Raw genomic sequence first — 23,154 nt, 5'->3', positions numbered from 1 at the left:
CACTGGGAATCTTTTTCTATTTACTCAGCTTCCTCTGTTTTTTTAGGTTGCTGGTTCCCCTTATAGCTTACAGTGATAAAGGAAGAGTCCAGAGTCCAGATGGTTCCCCAATTATGATGGTTCAACTTAACAATTTTTGATTTCATAGTGGTGCAGAAGCATACCCACACAACAATTCTGTTTTTTCACTTTCAGTACAATATTCAGCAAATTACATGAACTGGGTATGGTGATGCATGCCTATAATTGCAGTGACTCAAAAGGCTGAGACAGGAGGATGACAAATTCAAGGCCAGCCTCAGCTTCTTAGCAGGGCCTAGTAAGCAAATTGGTGAGAACTTTCTCAAAATAGAAAAGAAGGGCTGGGGATGTGACTCAGTGGCAAAGCATCCCTGGGTTCAATTCCTTAGTACCAAAATAAATAAATGACAAGAGGTATTTAACATTCTATCATAACATAGATTTAGGTTGCATGATTTTGCCTATCTGTAAGATAATGTAAGTGTTCTGAGCACCTTTAAGATAAGCTAGGTGAAGCTTCGATATTCAGTAGGGTAGGTGTATTAAGTGCATTTTCAATTTACGATATTTTCAGCTTACAATGGGTTTATCATGTTGTAACCTCATCATAAATCAAGGAACACCTGAACTGTTCTGGGATCTTTTAGCAATGTTACAGATCAGTGTTTCTATTATCCTTAACTTTATTAATATAAAAGTTTGGATGTATTTCAGTAGTACAATTACCTTGTGAAAAAATTACCATAATCAAGCTAACATATCTGCCACCTCATATAATTATCACTTTCTCTTGCTTTTTCACAATAAGAGTACTTAAGACGGACTCAGCAAATTTCCAGTGCAGAATACAATATCATTAGCTACAGTTACACTGCTGTACAGTGAGTTGCAGAACAAGTTGCAGAACATGCATCTCACATAACTGAAACTTTACTCCTCTTGACCAACATCTCTCCATTTTCCTGCCCCCAGATACTAGAGGCCACTATTCTACTCCACTTCTGAATCTGGCTATTTAAGACTCTACCTAAATGAGATCACAGTACTGTCTTTATGCATCTGGCTTATTTCACTTAGCATAATGTCCTCCAGGCTCATCCACGTTTTTGCGAATTGGAAGATTTCTTTCCTTTTATGTGTCTAAATAATATCATAATGTATGAACACAAAGGTACGTGTGTATACATACTTCGTAATATATAGTTTTTATTTTTAGTTTTAGTTTGATTCTTGTGTATGCACATATTTAAAATTATCCATATATATCAATTGTACAGATTTTTGGGATTCACTGTCACATTTCCATACAGGCATACATCAGGCATTGATACTATCTGTCTACACTTTCTTCTACCCTCGACTCCCCCAGCACCCCCTTCCCAGTTCCTAATAATCACTTTCCTACTTTCAAGTTGAAATTTTTTTGGTTCCCACATGCCACACTTGTCTTTCTGTGTCTGGTTTATTTTGCCTAACATGATGTTCTCCAATTCAACCCACATTTCGGCAAATGACAAGATTTTATTCTACTTTATGGCTGAATAATTCTGCCTGTAGGTTATATTTCCCTTATCCACTAATCTTTCATTGTTGTCCTGTGTGTGTGTGTGTGTATTGTTGTTATCTTTATTAATTCATTCATTTGTGGAGGCTTAAGTTGTTTCTATATCTTGGTTATTGTGAATAGTGCTGCAAAGAACATGAGAGTGTAGATATCTCTTTGAAATTCTATTTTAATTTCCTTTGGATATGTAGTGAGAATCACAGAAGTGGGATGACTGGACCATATGGTAGTTATTTTGTGAGGACTTTCCATACTATTTTCCATAATGACTGTATTGGTTTACATTCCTATCAGTAATGCGCAAGAGGTCCTTTCCTTCACATCATCCACAATTTTTTTTTTTTTTTTTGGTACCAGGAATTGAACCCAGAGGTACTTAACCACCAAGGCACATTCCCAGCCTTTCTGTATATTTGATTTAGACACAGGGCCTCACTAAGTTGCTGAGGCTGGATTTGAACTCATGATCCTCCTGTCTCCCCCCCACCCCCCACCCCGGAGCTGTGGGGATTACAGGTGTGCACCACCGTGCCCAGCCCCACCAGTCCTTTTGACCTTTCATTTTTTGATAATTGCCATGTGGGCGGTGTCTCATTATGATTTTGACTTGTGTTTCCTTGATTAGTAATGTTGAGCTACTTTTATGTCTTCTTTTGAGGAATCTCTATTCAGGTTCTCAGTCCATTTTTATATCAACTTGTTTTCTTCCTGTTGAGTTAGATATATGGTTTGTAGATATTTTCCCTCATTCCATAGGTGATCTCCATCCTTCGTTGTTTCCTTTGCTGTGCTAAAGCTTTTAATTTCATGTAATTTCGTTTGTCTATTTTCTTTGTGTTGGACAAAGAGCCTAGGTTTGGGAGATACCCCAAAAAATCACTGCCTGAACACAACATAGAGCTTTCCCCTAGGTTTTCTCTTAGCACTTTTATAGTTTCATGCCTCATGCTTAGTTGTTTGATTCCCTTTGAGTTAAATTTTGTCTATGGTTTGTGTGTGTTTGTGAGTTTTTTGTTACCATAAGGAAATACTTGAGAATGAATGCTTAAAAAGAAAATAAATTTATTTAGTTTGCAGTTTTGGATTCTGAAATTTCCAACAGCATTGTGACAACTCTAACAAGGGCTCCTGGGCTACATTCCATTGTGGTAGTGACATCCCAATGGCAGGAGTATGTTTAGGAGCAAGAGATTACATTGCCAGATGAGAAGCCAAAGAGCAATTCAGAGTTCAGGCTTGCTTTTGTAACAACTTGCACTCTTAGGAACTGATGCAGGAATACCACAATAAATACCTGTTTTTTTTTTTGCACTAGAGATTCTAACTTTTTGAAATTTAAGGTTTATATAAATATATGATCACTTTTCCTGCACCCAGGAGTGCTTAACCACAGAGCTACATCATCAGCCCTTTTTATTATTTATTTTAAGACAGAGTCTTGCTAAGTTGCTTAGGACCTCACTAAGTCCCTGAGGCTGGCCTCAAATTTGCCCTCCTCCTGCCTCAGCCTCCTGAGCCAGTGGGATTATAGGTGTGAACCACCACGCCCAGTTACAATACTATAATAACTGCTTAATCCCTCCCTCAATGACCTAAGGGCTTCCACAAGGCCCCTCTTCTTAAAGGTCCACACTATGTCTCATCCTTGCCAAAACCGGGACAAAATTTCCCCCACAAGAATCCTTGGGGCACAAACCATGTTCAAATGGTAGTGTGAGGCAAGGCTCCAATTTTATTCTGCTGTGGATATCAGTTGTCCTGATGCCAGTTATTGAAGAAGCTCTCCTGTCCTCATTTTGTTTTCTTGGTATCATTGTTAAAGATCAGTTGGCCACAGAAGCAAGAATTTGTTTTTGGACTCTCTAGTCTGTTCCATTGATCTGTACATCTGTTTGTTTTAGGTAGCATCATACTGTTTTAATTACAGTAGTTCTATTATGCATTTTTTAAGTCAGGAAGTGTTTGCTCTTCTTACATTATATTGCTTTGACTATTTGGAGTTTTTTGCTGTTCTGTAAGAATTTGAGGATATTTTTCTGTTTCTGAAAGAATGTCATACCATTGGGAGTTTTTTAGGGAGCACATTAAAACTATAGATCACTTTGGACAGTATGGACCTTAAACAATATTAATTCTTCCAATCACAAATACAGTCTATATTCCCATTTGTCTTTATCTTCTTTACTTTCCTGTTTTTGTGTTTGAGAATTTTCAGATTATAAGTTTTTCACTTCTATGGTTAATTTTATTCCCAATTATTTTATTCTTTTTGCTGATATTGTGAACAATGAGGGCTTTTTCTTAATTTTTAAAAATTTAATTGAATTGATTAATTCATTTTTTAAATTTAATTTTTTTGGACATTTGCCTTTTATGTGTAGTAATGTGACTGAATTTTTTTTTTCTCACTATTAGAGATTGAATCCAGGGATGTTTAACCACTGAGCTACATTATCAGTTCTTATTTTTCAATCTGAGTTACTACGTTGGCCAGACTAGCATTGAATTTGCAATTCCTTCTGCCTCAGACTCCTCAGTATCTAGGACGATAGGCACATGCCACCATGCCTGGCTTAATGTGATTGATTTTTTACATGTTGACTTTGTATCTTTCAATTTTATTGAATTGGTTTATTCGTTCTAACTTTTTGAAATTTAAGGTTTATATAAATATATGATCACTTTTCCTGCAAACAAATATACTTTTAGTCCTTCCTTACCAATTTGGATACTTTTTTTTTGAAAAATACCTTTATTTTGTTTAGTTTTTAAATTTGTTTGTTTTTCAAATGTGGTGCTGGAGATAGAATCCAGTGCCTCACATATGCTAGGCAAAGTGCTCTACCACTGAGTCACAACCCCAGTCCCCAATTTGGATACCTTTATTTCTTTTTTCTTATTTAATTCTTGTGGCAAGGAATTCTACTATGCTGAATAGAAGTGTCAAGAATGGGAAAAGTTTTCAGGCTTTCCCCATTGGTTCTGATATTAGTTATAGGATTTTCATATGTAGTCTTGTGTTGAAATAAGTCCCTTGTTTACTTAACTTGTTGAGTTCTTATCCTGAATGGGCATTGAAATTGTAAAATGCTTTTTCTACATCTTTTGAGATGATCCTGTTATTTTCTTCTTCATATTGTTAATCTGTTTTATCAAATTTATTTGTTTATATGTTGAACCATTCTCAAAATGCCAAGATCATTTCCGGTTGATCATGGTTTATAATCCATGTAACATGCTGCTGAATTTGGTTTGCTAATATTTTATTGAGGATTTTCCTGCAAAAATGTTCACAAGGGATATGAGCCCCCTCTTTTCCTCATTTAATTCAGCTAGTTTTATGGTTAATTACTGCTGTGTTTTGTTACTTTGTGTAATTTAGGTCATTTTAATTTTCTTGGTACTTTTTTATAGGTCACTGGCATCTCTGCTCATTATTTTCAGAGTACACAGCTTTTAATGATCAACTTTTAAGTTCTGATAGAATTTTTTTTATGACTTCAAAACTTTCTTAGTTTGATCCTGGTTCTTCTTTTTTTTAAGTTCCAGTATTTCAATTAAATAATAGTTCCTTTTTCCTGATATTTGTTTCTTATTCATTTTTTAAATTTTATAATGTTTGTTTATCTTTTACCCTGGCTATATTAGTTACAATAGGTCCTTCCTTGCCTCTTAAGTCCAACATCTAGTTGATTTTGGTGTTGGTCTCTAGTAACTTCCTTTTTCTCTTGGGTGTGGGTCATGCTGTCTTGTTTCTTAGTATTTTGAATAATTTTATAGTGTATCCTGGGGAATATGAAGGAGATCTAATGATTTGAGATTCTGTTTATTTCTCTGAAGAATATTTTTTCAGGCAATTACCTGGGTTTCACTCAAATTCTAAATTCTTTACTGCAGCATGCACCAGCTGAAATTTGTGTTCAGTTTTGGTAGGCTATTCTGGACTGCTTGGCATGTGTCTCAAATTATGCTCTTCAGAAATTTGGTTGGAGTTTATAGATACAATCTGGGACTTAATTCTCTGTGTTTCTCCTTTACAGATAGTCTCCTATCACTTTACAGCTTGTCTGGTAGCACCAAATCATTCTTCATGTTCTTCAAATGAATAAGTCTATGTGTTGCTGAGTTTTAAGTATACTGCCCAGAGTCAATATATAGTGATGTTAGCCTCCAATTGATGTTTGTTCCCTTCCTCCAACTATTTTATTGTTGATTCAGACATTTTTTTGTTACTTTATAGTCCCTTTAGTTTTATTGGCTTTTTACATTTGGTTACAAGTTTCTTTCTTTTCTTTTTTTTGTATTAGGAATTTGACCCAGGGGTGTTCAACCATTGAGCCATATACCCATCCCTCCTTTATATTTTATTTAGAGACAGTGTCTTGCTGAGTTGCTTAGGGCCTCACTAAGTTGCTGAAACTGACTTTGAACTCATGATCTTCCTGCCTCAGCCTCCTGAGCCAGGATTACAGGCATGTGCCTCCATGCTCAGCCATTTTGTCCAAAGTTTCTAATGGTGATCTTTGGGTGAGGTATGCTGTTCATAAAATGTATACCTCCATTAGTACATTAATAAATACATTAATACAGTCCAATGATTCTGGAGTACATTGAGATGGGACAGCCTTAGACAGTAAAATCCCTGGACCATGCTATAATTTGATAATTTGGCATAATTTGCTGTCTTTGGAAATGTTGAGAAGAAATTATTTTTAAAAACTATCTGGAAAATATGAGGGAATAAGAATTCCTGAAGAAGAAAGGGATCAACTAAGCTGATTTCCTAGGAAACTCTTTAATGTACCATATTTAAACCAGAGAGAAATCAGTGGACTATATATACACATATAGATGTATTAGTATATATATGTGTGTGTGTGTAGATAGATATATAGTTGTATAGTTATAACCAATCACCGGATTTTTCCCAGAGTGATTGATTGTATCATTCGAAGTGATTATACCATTTTGGATTCTCATATAATTCACCAAGATGAAGGTGTTGTGGAGTATGGTGGTTTTTATAGAATAAGTTGTGTCCTTCCAAATTCATATGTTACAACCTAATTCCAAATATAATTGCATTTGGACAAAGGGTCTTTAAGGATGTAATTAAGCTTAAATGCAGCCATGAGGATAGGGCTCTAATCCAATATAACTGGTGACCTTTTAAGAAGATGGAGAAACACCCAGTATGCTTGCACACAGAGGAAAGAGCATATGAGGACATAGAGAAAAAGTGGTCACCTGTAAACTACAACGAGAGGCCTCAGGACAAATCAAACCTGTGGACACCTTGATCTTGAACTACCAGTCTCCACGACAGTCAGAAAATAAATTCTTATTATTAAAATCACTTAGTCCATGATATTTTCTTATGATATCCTTAGAAGACCAAGATAGATTTGGTGTGCTGCTATAATGAAAAACCAAATATGTGGAAGTAGTACTGGCACTGGATGATTGATGGAGGCTGGGAAAATTTTGAGGTACATGTTAGCAAAACCTTATATTTCCTTATACATTTTGTTGGTAGGGATATTGATGTTATAGGTAATCCTGGGGACACTCAGACATAAATGGGGAACATGATATTTATTGGAAACTGTAAGAAAGACAATCTTTGTAAAAATGATAAAAGCTTTCTAATTGTGTTCTAGTGAGAAGTAGCAACTGCAAGTGATAAACTCCGATAGTTAGCTGAAGAAATTTTTCAGCAACGCTTTGAAGGGGCAGTCAGATTTCTCCTTACTAATTAGAGCAAAATATAAGTAGAGATACATTGAAGGATGGTTACGAAAACACCAGAACTTGAAGATTTGGAAAAATTCTCAGCCTATGAATATTTGAAAAAATAAGAAAGCATATTTTAATGAGAGCACCAAGGATGTATGTAGCAGGAACATAATTTGATATTATGGATATTAACCACGTAAGTAATCAGTCATCATAGCTGAAGCCAGGAGCAGATATGGTGCTAGGCTAGCAGAAACACTGCCAGCTGGGATTGAAGAGGACAGAAATAGAACAAAAAAGGAGTATTGGACATCTGGGCTCCACAGGATGGTACAGCAGAGCTGTTCAGTGGCAAACATGTATTGTCCTTCATGAAAATGGAAGAATGAAACTAAATGTGATTCAGAGATCAGCAGAGTTACCATTCCCATGATGGGTCCAGAGATTATAGGCCTGGGGAATGAGGTTGCCATGCCACAGATCTCAGGGATGAGGGTGCTGCTCAAGGCTTTGGAGACTCAGCCATGCCTAGGACTGAAGGCATGAGCCCACTTCTCCAAGGGGTCTATAAAACGGGATTGCTACTACAGAAGGTAGGGCCACCTTCCGAGTTCTTTATGTATTCTAGATATTCATACTCTGTCAGAAGTGTAGAGAGCAAAGTCTTCTCTCATTTGTAGGGTTCTTTTTTCACATTCCTAATTCAGTTTTCTTTGCGGCACATCAATTTTTTAATTTGATGCCGTTCTATTTACTAACTCATGGCATATTTCCTGAGCTTTTAGGGTCCTATTGAGAAAGTTGTTGCCTGTGCCTATGTGCTGGAGTGTTGACCCTACATTTTCAATCTGATAATGAGTGAACCTGTATTGGGTAATTTTATTTGTCATCTTGGCTGGGCCATGAGATGTTCCAGTATTTGGTTACATGCTCTAAATGTTGCTTTGAAGGTTTTTTGTTTTTGTTTTTTAATGAGACTGACAGTTGAAACAATAAAATTTGAGTAAAGCAGATTACTCTCCATAAGGTAGCAGGCTCAGGCAATTAGAGGTTCTTCCCCCAAACAGGAGATTTTTGTCTCTGCCTTTACTTTGGGGTGTAAATATCCTTCCTTCCGTCTACTCTGCAGATTGACTTATCTGATTCCATATATATGAGACAGTTTTGTACAACAAATATCTCTAATTCTATTATATAGGAATAAGTCCAAGAATGAACCTATAGAATCTCAGGCATAAAGCAATACTCAGAAGCAAAAGAATGTCCCACTTCTTTTGCTGAGAAGCTGTGAGTTATCTGGGCTAGGAGGACACACAATTCAGTAGTGGCATGACACAGGGGCATAGTGACTGCAGGCACTGAGAATAAAATATACCTAACATTGGAAAACATGCAGATATTAGGAATCAGGATGAAGAGACTGAGTGGCATTATGTTTGGGCAAAATGGAAAGTCACTGGCATCCTGTCCAAATGAGTGCCAATATCTACTGAAATGAGATCTCATTTCAGGTTGACAAACTTCTGATCACTATTTGGTGATGGTCCTAGGTACACAGCCTGCACATTGTCCATGGACAATTCTACAGGTTGAAGAGGTCACTCAATCCTCCCACCGGGCCTAATTCCTGGCCCAGTACAGTCCTAAGGCATCAGAAATGCAAGAGGGCATGAATGCTACTCAGGTTTAGAGGTATTAAGAAAACCCGTGAACTGACATACAAATGGAAGGAATTCAGTTGTTTTTCACTGGACTATATGAGTCCAGGATGCCTCTCTAACCTCTTACTTACTTAGAAGAGAGACTAAAGCTGAGATTACTTATAGGCTTCATATTCTTTTTTTTTTTTTTCCCCCACAGAGGGCTTCATTTCTGGGGTCAGGAGTCTGTGTCCAAAAGTGGACGCCTGCAGTCTCTCTCTTCTGTTGTTTATACAATTTCTGGTTTTCATTTCCTTGTAACTATAAACTTCATTCTGAACTGGGGTACTGGGTATTTTGGTAAATGGAAAGACATGACCGTCCCTGGAGAGTCACTTATCAAGAACTTGAGATAGTACCAATTGCTTCTAGTGAGTGAGCGCCTCAGTCCAGAGCAATGGGATGACAGGAAGCCAAGGTCTAAGGGAAAATTTATAGGTTTGATTTTCTCCAGTTTCCAGAGAGGATGAGAACTGAGTGGGGGTGCACACACGTGTGCACACACACATACACACATGCACACACACACACACACACACACACACACACACACACAGTTGGGAAGTGTTTATCTTGGAATCTCTCACCAAAATTCACCCAAAGATGAACTTGAGAATTCCTATGGCAAAAGCATTGCTTAAAACAGATACTACTTGACCAAACAGTCTCCCTCTTTTTTTTTTTTCTCTAGCTTAGGGAAAGTTGGGGAAGAATTGGAAATAAAAATGTCAAAATACATGGGGATTCCACTGCACCATGCATGAACATTCACCACGGAAACATTTGACGAAGGGCTCACTGAAGACCAGGCTTTTTCCTTCATCACAACAAGGGCAAAGATGACACTTATCATACTACTGTTGAGAAATCCTCAAATCTACTTCTATCTCTATCACTGTGATGAACACACATGAAAATTTATTTTAAAACTGAGAAAAGGACTTTCAATGAAACAATTACTACAGAAGTATGAAAAAAAGACTGAACGGTATGAAATTAACATTTTTTTATTATACAGAAACACTTATTTACAATTTGCTTAAAATTTTAAATTTGTGATTATTTTCTTTCTTTTTTTTTTTTTTACATGCTAAAAAATCATTTATTTAAACTCACAGACAAATCTAAGAAAATCTATATAATAAGGAAACAGGTGAAAACTACCTAAACATGATATGAACCAAACTACCAACCAAAACACAAAAGCAAGAGTGACACTAAAAATCTTTAGTGTTGAAGCCATGTGTTGTTCAAACCAAGAGCTGGGAGCTCTGACTGTCATTTCTATGTGACGACATTTTAGAATATGGAGCTAATATGAAATTAAAAAAAAAAAATAACAACAGAGTAATAACACTGGAAATAAAAAGGATAATTAACTGCATTTACATTTGATCCATTGGTGTATCTAGAAAGGCAAAAGAAACCTTAATCCAAATTTATAATCTTGACCCAGGAATTGTACTTCTGCAAACAGAACCTATGGAAATGAAAAGAAGCTCTATGGAATTACACTATGCATTCTTAAGTAAGAAGAACAATTGTAAACTATGCATAATATAATCCTGCTTTGTTAGCAATAAAAACAAAAGTTATAACAAATCCTATACACAGGTACATTAGTTATTTTATTTCTTAAAGTGGAGGTAATGATTTTGAAAGTGAAACAAACACACATTCTTAACAATCATTTATTTTAATCACCATGAGAAGGACCTAAAAAACGAATGGACATCAGGCTACAGTGTTACTTTTTAATTTTTTTTTTTTTTTTTTTTTTTTTTTGTCCTGAGGACTGAATTCCAGGGCTTTGTAAATCCTAGGCAAGAGTCTATCACTGAGCTACTCCCAACCCATGGATTACTTCTTATCAAAAACAACACAAGTTACTGAAATATCCTGTTGTTTAATTTTCACAATGTTACATTGGGTAAATGTCATAAGAATTATTTATTTATTTATTTTAAATGGCAATCTGAATCCCATAAAATTTAGTTTCATTTACTTTGATAGGGACCAACATGTGGCAGCACTGGAATTACAAAAACAAAATAAAACAAAACAAACTAGCAAAATATCTATAATTGTGAAAAAGTAAAATACATAATATATACTTGGCACATAAGTGGTCTTGGTAGTAGTATCTGGGACCTAAAAATGAGACTCCAGTAAAAGTCAATCCTAGCTTCCCTTCACACAATCTATTTCATGGGATACAATACAACTGATACTTTCTAGTAATTAATAGAACAAATGCCCACTCAGACACCTCATAAGATACTTTGTACTTCATTAATTTTCTCACTGGTCCAAAGTATTAGGTGCAAAGTTTAAACCAAAACTGTTATAAACAATAAGTATATCAATTGTTTTGTTATTCAAGGTTACACACCTAATATGTAAAGGGACAGAATCTGAACTTAGATACGCTGGACACAAAACACCTATTCTTGGTATATACCATTTAGGACATGGTCTTCTTAACTCCTTGATGAATAAGAAACATCATGGGGAGTTGACCTACTGTTAAGGACTCATTCTTTAGTGAGGGACTCCTATGTATAGCCCTCAATGATACAGAAAGGTGGTAGAAAACTTCATCTTCTGTCAGTGGCAAAAAAGAATGGCGTTTTAAAGATTTGGCAAAGGTGTTACCTCAATAATAGGATTATTTAATGAGGAATTGGTCATTTTCCCTTGGAAGCATGGGAAATGATGAATTAAGATTCTTCAAGGAGAAATAAATAAGATACTGGGATGAATCCTCATCTAAGGATTTATATATCCTTATATATACTTATGAGTGAAAGACTTCCCAATGGAAAGGCTGAAGGCAGCAAGAAAAAGGTAGTTAAAACAGTGCAGATGAACTCAGGTGTATGAGATGCACACCAGGGTCAGAGGCCCTGCACAGATGGGGTGAGGGTATAAGAAGTTTCAAGAGCTTGGTCAGTGCAGTATCATGGGCTCTGGACACTTCTCAGGATTGAAATAAGGAAAAACTTCACCAGCAAAGGAACATCTAGAGAACTTATAGATGAGAAACCCGTGGTTTGTCACATTGTAAAATGAAAGTTCACAAGCCTCATAATCCAGGAAAACCCCAATACATTGTGGAGGAACAGTCACAGAGAGGATCAAGGTCAAGGGATTATGGGCAGCATTCTCCCCAAAAGCATTATATTCAAAATCATGAAGTCCTATAACCCAGTAGCCATATTTAGGTTGATAATTTCTACTTTGTCCAGGGGTAAATGCAGATTCGAAATAACTTCCATCACATAACCCCAGATACCAGGCACTTTTGTTGGACACATCTACCATCCAGTAATGTTTCCCCGATGTGATAGCTGGGTACCCCAGAACACCTTCATGATAATTCCTATGGTTACGTCGTGAGTACTGGGTTACGTATCTTAATTGTCTCCGATCCTTAGAAATGACAATATTTGGATTTTTGCTTGGAGACAGCAGCAGATGAACTGTAGAAAAATTACAGGGTCAGTGAGAGATATGATTTAGCTTTATTTGCGATTATATAAAAGGAATCCTGGGAAGAACTTAAGAACTGGGAGAAACTGTTCAGAAGCCAGAGAGATAGAACATTGCAGAAAAAAGGTATGTGAGTGACTGTCAGAGGGAGAAACAAGGGTCTTAAAACATGGAGAACTACCAGAGAAATCAATTCTGAAAGACATTGAGAAGAGTATGGCTTATGATACTGTAATTTCTGCTTACCCCAGTAGCGTTGAACATCTGTCAGCTCTGAAATGATAAAAATTCATAATGTGAAATGTGAACAAAGGTGTCAACTCTGAAATCCAGTCCCTCTCCAGATGAGGGAAGGGAAAAGGGATATCATAGGGCAGTGAACTGGCAAGTGAAGATGAATGGTCACTCCCTATTAAATATGATCACATTGTGAGCACACAGGGTTCACTCTCCCTTGTCTCCTCTACCCATACCTAGGAACCGCACCCTGGTCCCCATCCAGCCCCTGCCTCCACTAGAATCGCACAGCCACATTTAACCTAGCTCTTCTCACCTTTAGACAACTGCAGCATCCCTTTCAGATCAGGAGCTTGGAATATTCTTCTTTGTTCCTTGGGGAAATGTTCTGGCTTCTTCAGCCTGAAGTTCTTACACCTAGAAAGGAGAAAGTTGACCCACACTTCAGACCTTGTGACCCCCAATAACACGACCTTCCCATCATTTCACCCCATTGATGCACCTGAACTCTCCTCCCCAAGGATCCTGAGAAGGGGCGGGAAGACCCCTAACGCTGAACTCCTAAGAAATATTTTATGGTCACCTCCCTACTTACTTATTTTTTGTCATCTTGGGAGGGTCTTAACTTCTCAGAAGCACAGATTCTCCATTCTAAAATTAAACAAGTTGCCCCTCTCTCTCTACTTCCTAGAACTCATAGGGGATAGTGAAATATTGGATTTTAAAACAAAACACTGGGTGCCTAAGAAAAAAGAACATCAGAAAAAGTCCCTGCTGTGACTGTTGTTCCCAGGAAAATGTTCAGAAACTAAGACTGAAGGTCTTGGCTCCTGGGTGTTTTAAGAAATAAGAAATGTAGGAAATTATATCTAGAGATGTTCAAAGTTTGTTGCCAATAGGAAGGCCCTCAGGTGACATCTGAGATTTCATATTCACTGGTAAAAATGACAAACATTTAGCAAAGACAATACTATGAACACCAAACTAATTGTAGTCTGAATTCGACGCATCTGGAAAGGGCTTGATGCTGCCAGGCAGGTGTGCACTTTGAGATGCCACCTTTCCGTAAGTATGTGATCTGCATGGAGGAATTGTTTGCCCAGGGCAAAATATCATTCTCAGAAATTCAAGCCTGTTTGTGAAAATCTAAATAGAAATCACAAAGAAGCGCCTGGTCTCCTTTATCCCTAGGAAAAAAAAAATACAAATATCCAGGAATTGTCTCAATGAGTAATTCTGAGTACTTATCAGACAAAGAAGATAGATCTTGCCTACAATAAAAAAATCACCCATGAAAACTGCAATCAGAGCTAGCTGTAGGCACACAAGGGCAATAAAGGCGGGTACCACCTGGGGCCTGACATTAGAGCACCTTGTCCCCAGTGTAACTACTGATTCAAACTCTGACTCCCACAACCCAAGTCCCCACCATAGAATCCATCTAGTCTATAACATACTCAAACCCTGCTGTGTGACTAGAAATTTAAAATAGTACAACTGAACTTCACTGACCGGGGAGATGTTATATTCTAATTGAACAGATAATTCTACTAACTACAAATCTCTTCCTACCCCACAAAAGGACCAGCCCTGGCATCCACACATACCTTCTCATGATCTCATTCGTGTTCTAGGAAGAAGGGAAAAAAACACAAGTTCAGAAATCATAGACTGTCCCCACTCACCAAGCTTCATCACATGTCACCAGCCCCTGCTGTGCTGAGAATGGAGATGGTCCCAGTGTGATGATAAAACAGAAGATAAGTTCCAGCCAGCCATCCCAGAGCTCCTCATGAGATGATTAAATAATACCCGGTTCTTTCACTAATTTAAGAGACACATAAACTGATATACCATTATTGGCCAGGTATTGGCAAGCTCTGGAGAATCAAAGTTGAGTCAAACACTGAAAGAAAGAGGGAAATGCCAGAATTCCGCATAAGGCAAAGATAATTCTTCAAAAATGAGGAGAAAAATATGTAATCCCAGATGAAAATTTAGAGTATGCTGCTGGCAGACGAGGTTTATGATTTTCTTTTCTTTTTGTTGTTTGGATTTTTTTTTTTTTTTTTTTTTTGAGGGTGGGGAGCCACTGAGGGTTGAACCCAGGGTGGTGCTCAATTGGTGAGGCTGACCTTGATGGAACTTAACGATCCTCCTGCCTCAGTCTCCCAAGAAGCTGGGATTACAGCATGTGCCATTAGGCCTGACACAATATTTTTTAAAGACCTTCAGGTGCAAAAAAATTCCTTCAACAAGTGGGTCAAATTTATAGAAAGAAATAAACAATAAGGAAATGCTATCAAATGTTAGTTAATATAAAAGACTCCACTTCATTTTCTAAATTATTTCTTAATAACTTAGAGATAGATGATTAACACATTTAAGTACTACAGATAGCTTATACCATATATGCATGTACTATGCATAACAATAAGATCACAAAGGAGGAAGCAAATGAAGTATTAGAGGCAAGTTTCTATATTCTGAAGAAATTAAGCTGGTATTGATGTGAAGCAGATTGAGAATAGGGTGCATATTAGAATCACAAGAGCAACCACTAAGACAATAAAAAAATACAGCTAGAAAACCAGGAAGCCTAAAGTTCTACCCTGGAAAAAAACGAAGCCAGTTAAGAGAAGAAGACCAAGAAACTACATAAAAAATATAGAACACAAAGTGGTAAACGTAAATACAATTGTATCAGTAACTGCATTGAATACTATATAGTCTCCATATCCCTATCACAACAGAGATTGTCAAATAGATGCAATAAAGGTACAGCAAAATAAATGACATAAAAAGGTTAATAATAGATGAAAATCAGACAAAAAATTGTCTTTAATTAAGAGTTAATAAAAGTGATCAAATGTAACTAAACTCACCGAAGAAAGAAAAAAGCAGCCAAGTAATGCATGCCTGTAATCCTAGTGACTCGGGAGGCTGAGGCAAGAGGATCACAGGGTCAAAGCCAGCCTCATCACTTCAGGTAGGCCTTAAGCAACTTAGTGAGACCCTATCTCATAATAAAAAACAAACAAGCTAGAGATGTGGCTCAGTAGTTAAGCAACCCTGGATTCGATTTGCGGTACCAAAAGAAACAAAAAACAAACCACCACAATCAGAAATAAAACAGGGACTATTAATATGTGCACTATAGAAATTAAAGGATTGAAGATGGACATCTGCAAGATGCTGGAAAAGGAATCTCCACAAGCTGCCTCCCTGCAGAAACAATAATTGGAACAAATATTTGTACCCTGAAATAACTTCAGAAGAGCTACAGAAACCAGGTGAGAGATTAGAGCATCTGGGTATTATGGAAATAAGAAAAGACACATTGAAGAGTGTACGAAGGACAGTTTTACTGTCCTTACCCATGTTATCCCTCTCCCAATGCCAGGCAGCACAGTGTGGAAAGTCAGTTCTTCCACGTGGAGGAAAGAGTGAAATGAGCACCAGACTTTGCCTCAGACCCCAACATTAGGCCTGGCACATCACCAGGCAGGTTTCTATGGCCCCAGACTCCAGACTGGTACCCACGGACTTAGCTGTCAAGACTGCCCTGGTGCCAGGCCTTTGTGGCAGACTTGTTCTGCAGTCACCCCACTACCAGGTCAGCCTCAGGGGACAGGCTACAGATCATCCACCGTGCTGGGCTAATTCCAATGGCTTCAGGCTTTGACCTGCTCCCAGGACCACACTGTTCCATGGCCATATGTTTTCAGACCAACAACAGGGTTGGCCCCTGCAGCACCAGGCTCCAGGTTGATTTCCCTAGACTGAAACTCCAAGTCCAATCCTATACTACACAGGATCTCATAAGCCTGAAGCTCTAGCCCTGTTCAGCAGACGCAGTCTTCAAATCTACTGCAGTGTCAGGCCGAACCTAGTGGCCCCAGACTAGGGAACGGCTTTAGTGCTTCACTAGCCCCTACAGAAGATCTGACCCAGGGACAGGACTGATTGAGTAGCCCAAGCTATAAACTACCTCCAGTACTATGCCAGCCCCCTATTGTCCCAGGCAGTGCTGATGACTAAGGCTTCAGAGTCACCTTGCAACCAAGGTTTGAGATTAAACCCTGAGGATACAGCTCCAAATCCAATCAATTCCAGGCCAGGTTCCTAAAGCCCCAGGTGTTGGGCCTGCACCAGTGCCAGGTTGACACCCTTAGTCCCAAACACAAGGCAGACATCTAATGACACAGGTTCCAGGTCTTCTTAGTGCCACATCAGTCCCCACGGCCTCATCCTCTGGACTGCCCCTATGACGCCATGCTCCAGAAGATTCAGATCTGTCCAAATAGACCACAGCACTGGACTGGACTCAGGATCCAGGATTTCCCCCGTGTACTCAGGTCCAAGGAAGGTATCTAGGCCCAGGACCCAGGCCAGGACTCATGGACCTAGATTCTATGCCAACACTTGCACACTCAGCCTCTGGTTTATCACCTGTGAACACTGTGAACAGAGTCAGTCCCCATGTTCCCTAGCTCTAGAGCAGTCCCACTGGCTCCAGGAACCAGGTCAGTACCTGCTCTGGACCCATGTCCATTAACCTGAATTCCACAGTTGACTCCAGGATCAGGATGGCCCCAGGCTCCTCACTGCTTCCTGGTGCCCAGTATCCAAAGGACACACAGTCCAGATCTGCTAAGACAACTCAGGGTCAGGCCTACTCCAACAGACTCTGTGCCAGTTTGGACCCCACAGAAATCTTAGAGAATTTCCTGAAAATTCTGTCTCCAGACCAACAACTGTGGGTAATAGAGTCAGACCCATGCTATGGATTTAGGTTCCAGGCTTGCACAGAGTCAGGACAGCACACTGGAATTTGGCTTGAGGTCTAATCCAGTGGACACGGCACAGGCCCATCCCAGTACTTTTAGCCAGACTTTGGATGACTTAAGCTTAAGTGTCAGGTCAGCACCACTGGACCCAGGATATTGTTTGGCCCTCAGACATGTAGGTTCCAGGGCTGCCCTCATGGACCCAGTCTCCAAGCCCATCCCCCCAGGGAGGACCTACTAACAGGTTCACCCCACAGGCTTCAGGCTTTAGGACAAACGCTATTGACTCCAGTGCCATGTCTACTCACCTGCTGATTGAAGCACTGGGCCAGCTGCCTGAGAATTCTAGTAGCAAGACTGCTTTGGGACTGTGCCAAATAGCCTGCCCAGTATCTTTTCTAATCATAATTGTTTAAAATTAGAAAGTAACAACAGGAGAATTTCAGGAAGTCACAAACACATGGAAATCAACAACATGCTCCAGATTAACCAATGGGTCCATGGAACATTTAAAAAAAATATTTTTAGACAAATGAAAATGGAAATACAACATACTCAAACTCATGGGTGCAGTAAAAACAGTTCTAAGAAGAAAGTTCATAACAATAAATGCCTACATCAAAATGGAAAAAAGATCCCAAATGAAGAAACTAAAGACACACCTCAAAATATTAGAAAAATAAGAACAAACTTGACAAAAATTTAGAAGGAAGGACATAATAATGATCAGAACAGAAATAATCAAAATAAAACTAGAAATGCAACAGAAAAGATCAATGAAACCTAGGGCTGTTTCTTTAAAAGTAAGCAAAGTGGGGCTGGGGAGGTAGCTCAATTGGTAGAGTGCTTACCTCCCAAGCACAAGGCCCTGGGTTCAATCCCCAGCACCGCAAAATAAAAAACAAAAAACAAACACACCACACACACACACAAAAAAAAAAAAAAACAAAAACAAAAGTAAGCAAAGTGGATAAATCTTTAGAACAAGAATCAAAGAGAAAAAACTCGAATAAAATCAAAATGAAAAAGGAGGGGCTGGGGATGTGGCTCAGTGGTAGAACACTTGCTTAGCTTGCCTGTGGCCCTGGGTTGGAACCTCAGTACAATAAATAAATGAGTGAATTTAAAAAGGAAGGACAGTAAGAAAAATTAATTAAAACAAGGATACATTACAACTGATAGCACAGAAACACTAAAGATCTTAAGAAACTTACTGTGAAACATCACATAACAACAAATTAGATAACAGAGAAGACACAGATATATTCTCAGACACATAAAATTTACCAAGACTGAATCCGGAAGAAATCCTGAACAGACCAACGATGAATAAGGAAATTAAATCAGTAATAAATAACTGTTTCATCAAGAAAAATCCAGGACTGATGGCTTCATTATTAAATTCTGTCAAACCTTTAAGAAGAACAAATCCTTCTACACCGTTCCAAAAATTAAAGAGGGGATATTTCTGAATTCATTTTATGAAGGCAGCATTACCCTGATATCAAAGTCAAATAAGTACCTTAAAGAAGAACATATATACAACAATCCTCAACAGAATACTAGCAACCTATAATGAGCAGCAACATATTAAAAGAATCATTCACCATGCTAAAGCAGTGTTTATCCTAGAATGCAAGGATGCTTCAACATAGAAATTTTAAATGTGATGCATAGCCTCACATAAAAAAAATAAAATACTTGGGAATTAATCTAACAAAAGAGGTGAAAGACCTCTACAATGAAAACTACAGAACACTAAAGAAAGAAATCGAAGAAAACCTTGAAAGATGGAAAGATCTTCCATGTTCTTAGATAGGCAGAATTAATATTGTCAAAATGGCCATTCTACCAAAGGTGTTATACAGATTCAATGCAATACCAATTAAAATCCCAATAACATTCCTCATAGAAATAGAGAAGCAATCATGAACTTCATCAGGAAGAATAAGAGACCTCAAATAGTCAAAATGATCCTGAGCAGGAAAAGTGAAGCAGGAGATATCACAATACCAGACCTTAAACTATACTACAGAGCAATAGTAACAAAAACAGCATGGTATTGGCACCAAAACAGACAGGCAGACCAATGGTACAGAATAGAAGACACAGAGACAAACCCACATGAATACAGTTACCTCATACAAGACATTGGAGCCAAAAACACACAATGGAGAAAAGATAGCCTGTTCAACAAATGGTGCTGGGAAAACTGGAAATGCATATGCAGTAAAATGAAATTAAACCTCTATCTCTCACCCTGCACAAAACTCAACTCAAAATGGATCAAGAACTTAGGAATTAGACCAGAGACCCTGCACCAAAGAGAAGACAAAGTAGACCCAAATCTTCATCATGTTGGCTTAGGATCAGACTTCCTTAACAAGACTCCCAAAGCACAAAGCGAGAATCAATAAATGGGATGGATTCAAACTAAAAAGCTTTTCCTCAGCAAAGGATACAATCAATAACATGAAGAGAGAGCCTGCAGAGGGGGAGAAAATCTTTTCCACATGCCCTTCAGATAGAGCACTTATCTCCAAAATTTATAAAGAACTTACAAAACTTTACATCAAAAATACAAAGAACCCAATCAATAAATGGACCAAGGAACTGGACAGACACTTTAGAGAAGAAGACATACAGGCAATTAATAAATATATGAAAAGTGTTCAACATCTCTAGTAATTAGAGAATGCAAATTAAAACAACTCTAAGACTTCATCTTACTCCAATTAGAATGGCTATTATCAAGAACACAAACAATAATAGATGTTGGCGTGGATGTGGGGAAAAAGGCACACTTTTACATTGCTGGTGAAGTTGCAAATTGGTGCAGCCACTCTGGAAAGCAGTGTGGAGAATCCTCAGAAAACCTGAAATGGACCCACCTTCTGACCCTGTTATCCCACTTCTCGGAATGAAATTTTTAAAAAATGATGATTTCAGTAGATACAGAAAAAGCATCTCATGAAGTTCTATATCCTTTTATGATAAAAACTCTCAAAAAATTAATTACACAAAGAATACACATCAACGCAATGAAGGCCATATATGACAAACTCAGCTAATATCATATTCAACAGCGAGAAGATGAAAACACTTCTAAGATCAGGAAAAGATAAGAAAGCCCATTCTCACCATTTTTATTCAACATAAACACAGAAAGTCTTAGCCCAAGCAATTAGGCAAGTGAAAGAAGAAACAGATATCCAACATGGAAGTTAAATTTTCCCTGTTTGCAGACATCACGATCTTGTCCAGTGAAAACCCTGAAGAGTCTCTCCTCATGGCTTTCATTCTCTCCTGCGTGCGTTCTCTTTTCTCTCTCTCTCTCTCTCTCTCTCTCTCTCTCTCTCTCTCTCTCTCTCTCTCTCTCTCCTCTCTCTCTCTCTCTCTCTCTCTCTCCTCTTCCTCTCATTTCCTCTCTCACCCTGCAGGGAAACACTCTGTTTGCTTAACAAAATCTCTTGCGTGAGTTCCTGCGTCCATAGTGGTTTCTGTGTGCTTTCAGTCTTGCTAACTTTCTAAGAGTTTCACAAAGTTGCTGTAGCTGACCTCAAGCTTGAGATCCTCCTGTCTCAGCCTCCTGAGTCACTGGAATTATAGGTTTGGGTTGCTGAGCCTGACTTTAAAATTTCCTTTTCAATCATTTCCCATACTCTTTATTTGACCTCTAATTTATCAGTCATTCTCATATCCATTGGTGTCTTCTTGTCTTCACTTCCCTCCTTATTTCATCCCTTAACTTGCTCTTGTAAAAAACTAAAGAAATTTGGTCTTCTAATTTATTTACACACACCAAACAAAAATCAGGAGCACTATAAAAAAAAAAAAAAAAAAAAAAAAAAAAAGAAAACCCTGAAGATTTCACAAACATACATACAAAAATCTTAGAATAAATAAACAAATTCAGTGAAGTACTAGGATGCAAAATTAATATACAAAAGTCCATTTATTTTGTATACTAACAAACTATCCAAAAGAAATGAAGAAACCCCCATTTATAATAGTTACAATAAATAAAATACTTAAATTTCTTTCTTTATTTTTTTACTTAAAATGCAATATTTTAAATTTTTTCTTTTAATGTAAACTTTACAAGAATGATAGGCAAAAAATCCTAAGTATACATTTGCTGAGTTTTGATGAATGTATACACTAATGAATTTAAATTGCTATACAAATATGTCATATTGCCATTACCCCAGAAAGTTCCTTCATTCATACTCTCAGGCAATTTCTGTCTCCTTCTCACAAATGCAACCCCTGTTCTGATTTTTTTCCACCACAAATTAATTTGGCCAAATAAAATACTTAAATTTAACAAAAAAGTGAATACTTAAATACTTAAATAAATACTTAAATATTTAAGTACTTAAATACTTAAATACTTTAAAATACTTAAATTTTACAGGTTTCAATTGAAACCTATAAAAAGTTGATGAAAGAAATTGAAGTTGATGAAAGAAATTGAAGAAAACACAAATAAATAGAAATATATCCTATGCTCATAGATTGAAAGAATTGATCTAAAAAAACTAAAACATTTCAAATTCAGCAAAAAAAGAGTAAAGCTGGAGATGTCACACTGAGTTTAAAATCCATAACAAAGTTATGCTAATCAAGACAAAAATATTGGCAATGAAAACAGATACACTGGCCAATGGAACAGAGTAGGGAGCCAGCAGGTGAGGGGGATAATGTATTTATGGTCAGTTGATTCTCAATACACCGTGCACCAAGAGAACACAGAAGGTCCAGGCACAGTGGTACATGCCCATTACACCAGTAACTTGGGACACTGATCAGATGTTTGAGCCAGCCTAGACAACTTAGCAAGATCCTGTCTCAAAATAAAAAAATAAAAAGGGCTTAGGGATACATATACCTCAGTGCTAAAGAGCCCCTTGGATCAACCCATAGTGCTGGGGGAAGGGTTGAGTTCGTGGAAGAGAAAGGGCAGTCTCTTGAACAAAGTGCATTGGAACAGCTGGATATCCACATGCAGAAGAATGAAATTTGACAACATAGCACACCACACACAAAAATCAATTCAAAGTGGATAAAAAAAACTTCAACATAACTTGTGAAACTGTAAAACTACTTGAAGAAAACCTAATGCAAAACTCCCTGACATTGGTCTGAGCAATGACTTTTTGACCGAACCCCAAAACCCTGCCAACCAAAACAAAATTAGACAAATGGGATTACATCATACTAAAAAGCTTCTGCTCAGAAAAGGAAATAATCAATCAAATGAAAAGGTAGGCTACAGATTGGGAGAAAACATCTGCAAATCATATATTTGGTAAGGGGTTAATATCCCAAATATATAAAGAACACATACACATATAACTGAATAGCAGAAAAACAAATATCCAATTTAAACATGGACGAAGGACCTGAACAGATTCTTCTCAAAAGAAGACAAACAGACTGCAGGTATATGAAAAAATGCTCAAAATCATTACTCATCAAGGAAACACAAATTAAAACTATAGTGAGATATCACTTTACATCTGGTAAGAAGGTTACCATCACAAAGGAAAAGAAAGCATTGGCAAGGACAAAGAGAAAAGGAAACCTTTGCACAGTGTTGGTGGGAATGTAA

At 37.7% G+C, this 23,154-nt stretch overlaps 2 protein-coding genes across 2 annotated transcripts in view; one reads left to right on the top strand and one right to left on the bottom strand.

Annotated features, from left to right (window-relative positions):
- Nucleotides 1–10,759, top strand: part of Trim34 (tripartite motif containing 34) — a 29,185-nt gene extending 18,426 nt beyond the window's left edge. Inside the window, exons 8-9 of the transcript XR_007103835.1 lie at nt 9,713–10,009; nt 10,140–10,759. The gene's annotated coding sequence lies outside the window, so the exon portion shown is untranslated. The remainder of the gene's footprint in view (nt 1–9,712; nt 10,010–10,139) is intronic.
- Nucleotides 10,018–23,154, bottom strand: part of Trim5 (tripartite motif containing 5) — a 30,239-nt gene continuing 17,102 nt past the window's right edge. Inside the window, exons 5-8 of the mRNA XM_047515877.1 lie at nt 14,358–14,380; nt 13,067–13,167; nt 12,760–12,786; nt 10,018–12,503 (exon numbers count right to left, since the gene is read on the bottom strand). Of these exons, the coding sequence (XP_047371833.1) occupies nt 11,971–12,503; nt 12,760–12,786; nt 13,067–13,167; nt 14,358–14,380 (684 nt within the window). The 3' untranslated portion in view covers nt 10,018–11,970. The remainder of the gene's footprint in view (nt 12,504–12,759; nt 12,787–13,066; nt 13,168–14,357; nt 14,381–23,154) is intronic.

The sequence above is a fragment of the Sciurus carolinensis genome, chromosome 11 (assembly GCF_902686445.1).
Source record: "Sciurus carolinensis chromosome 11, mSciCar1.2, whole genome shotgun sequence".
Classification (NCBI taxonomy): Eukaryota; Metazoa; Chordata; class Mammalia; order Rodentia; family Sciuridae; genus Sciurus; species Sciurus carolinensis.
Note: the sequence above shows the minus strand (reverse complement) of the source record. Positions and strands in the feature narration are given on the sequence as shown.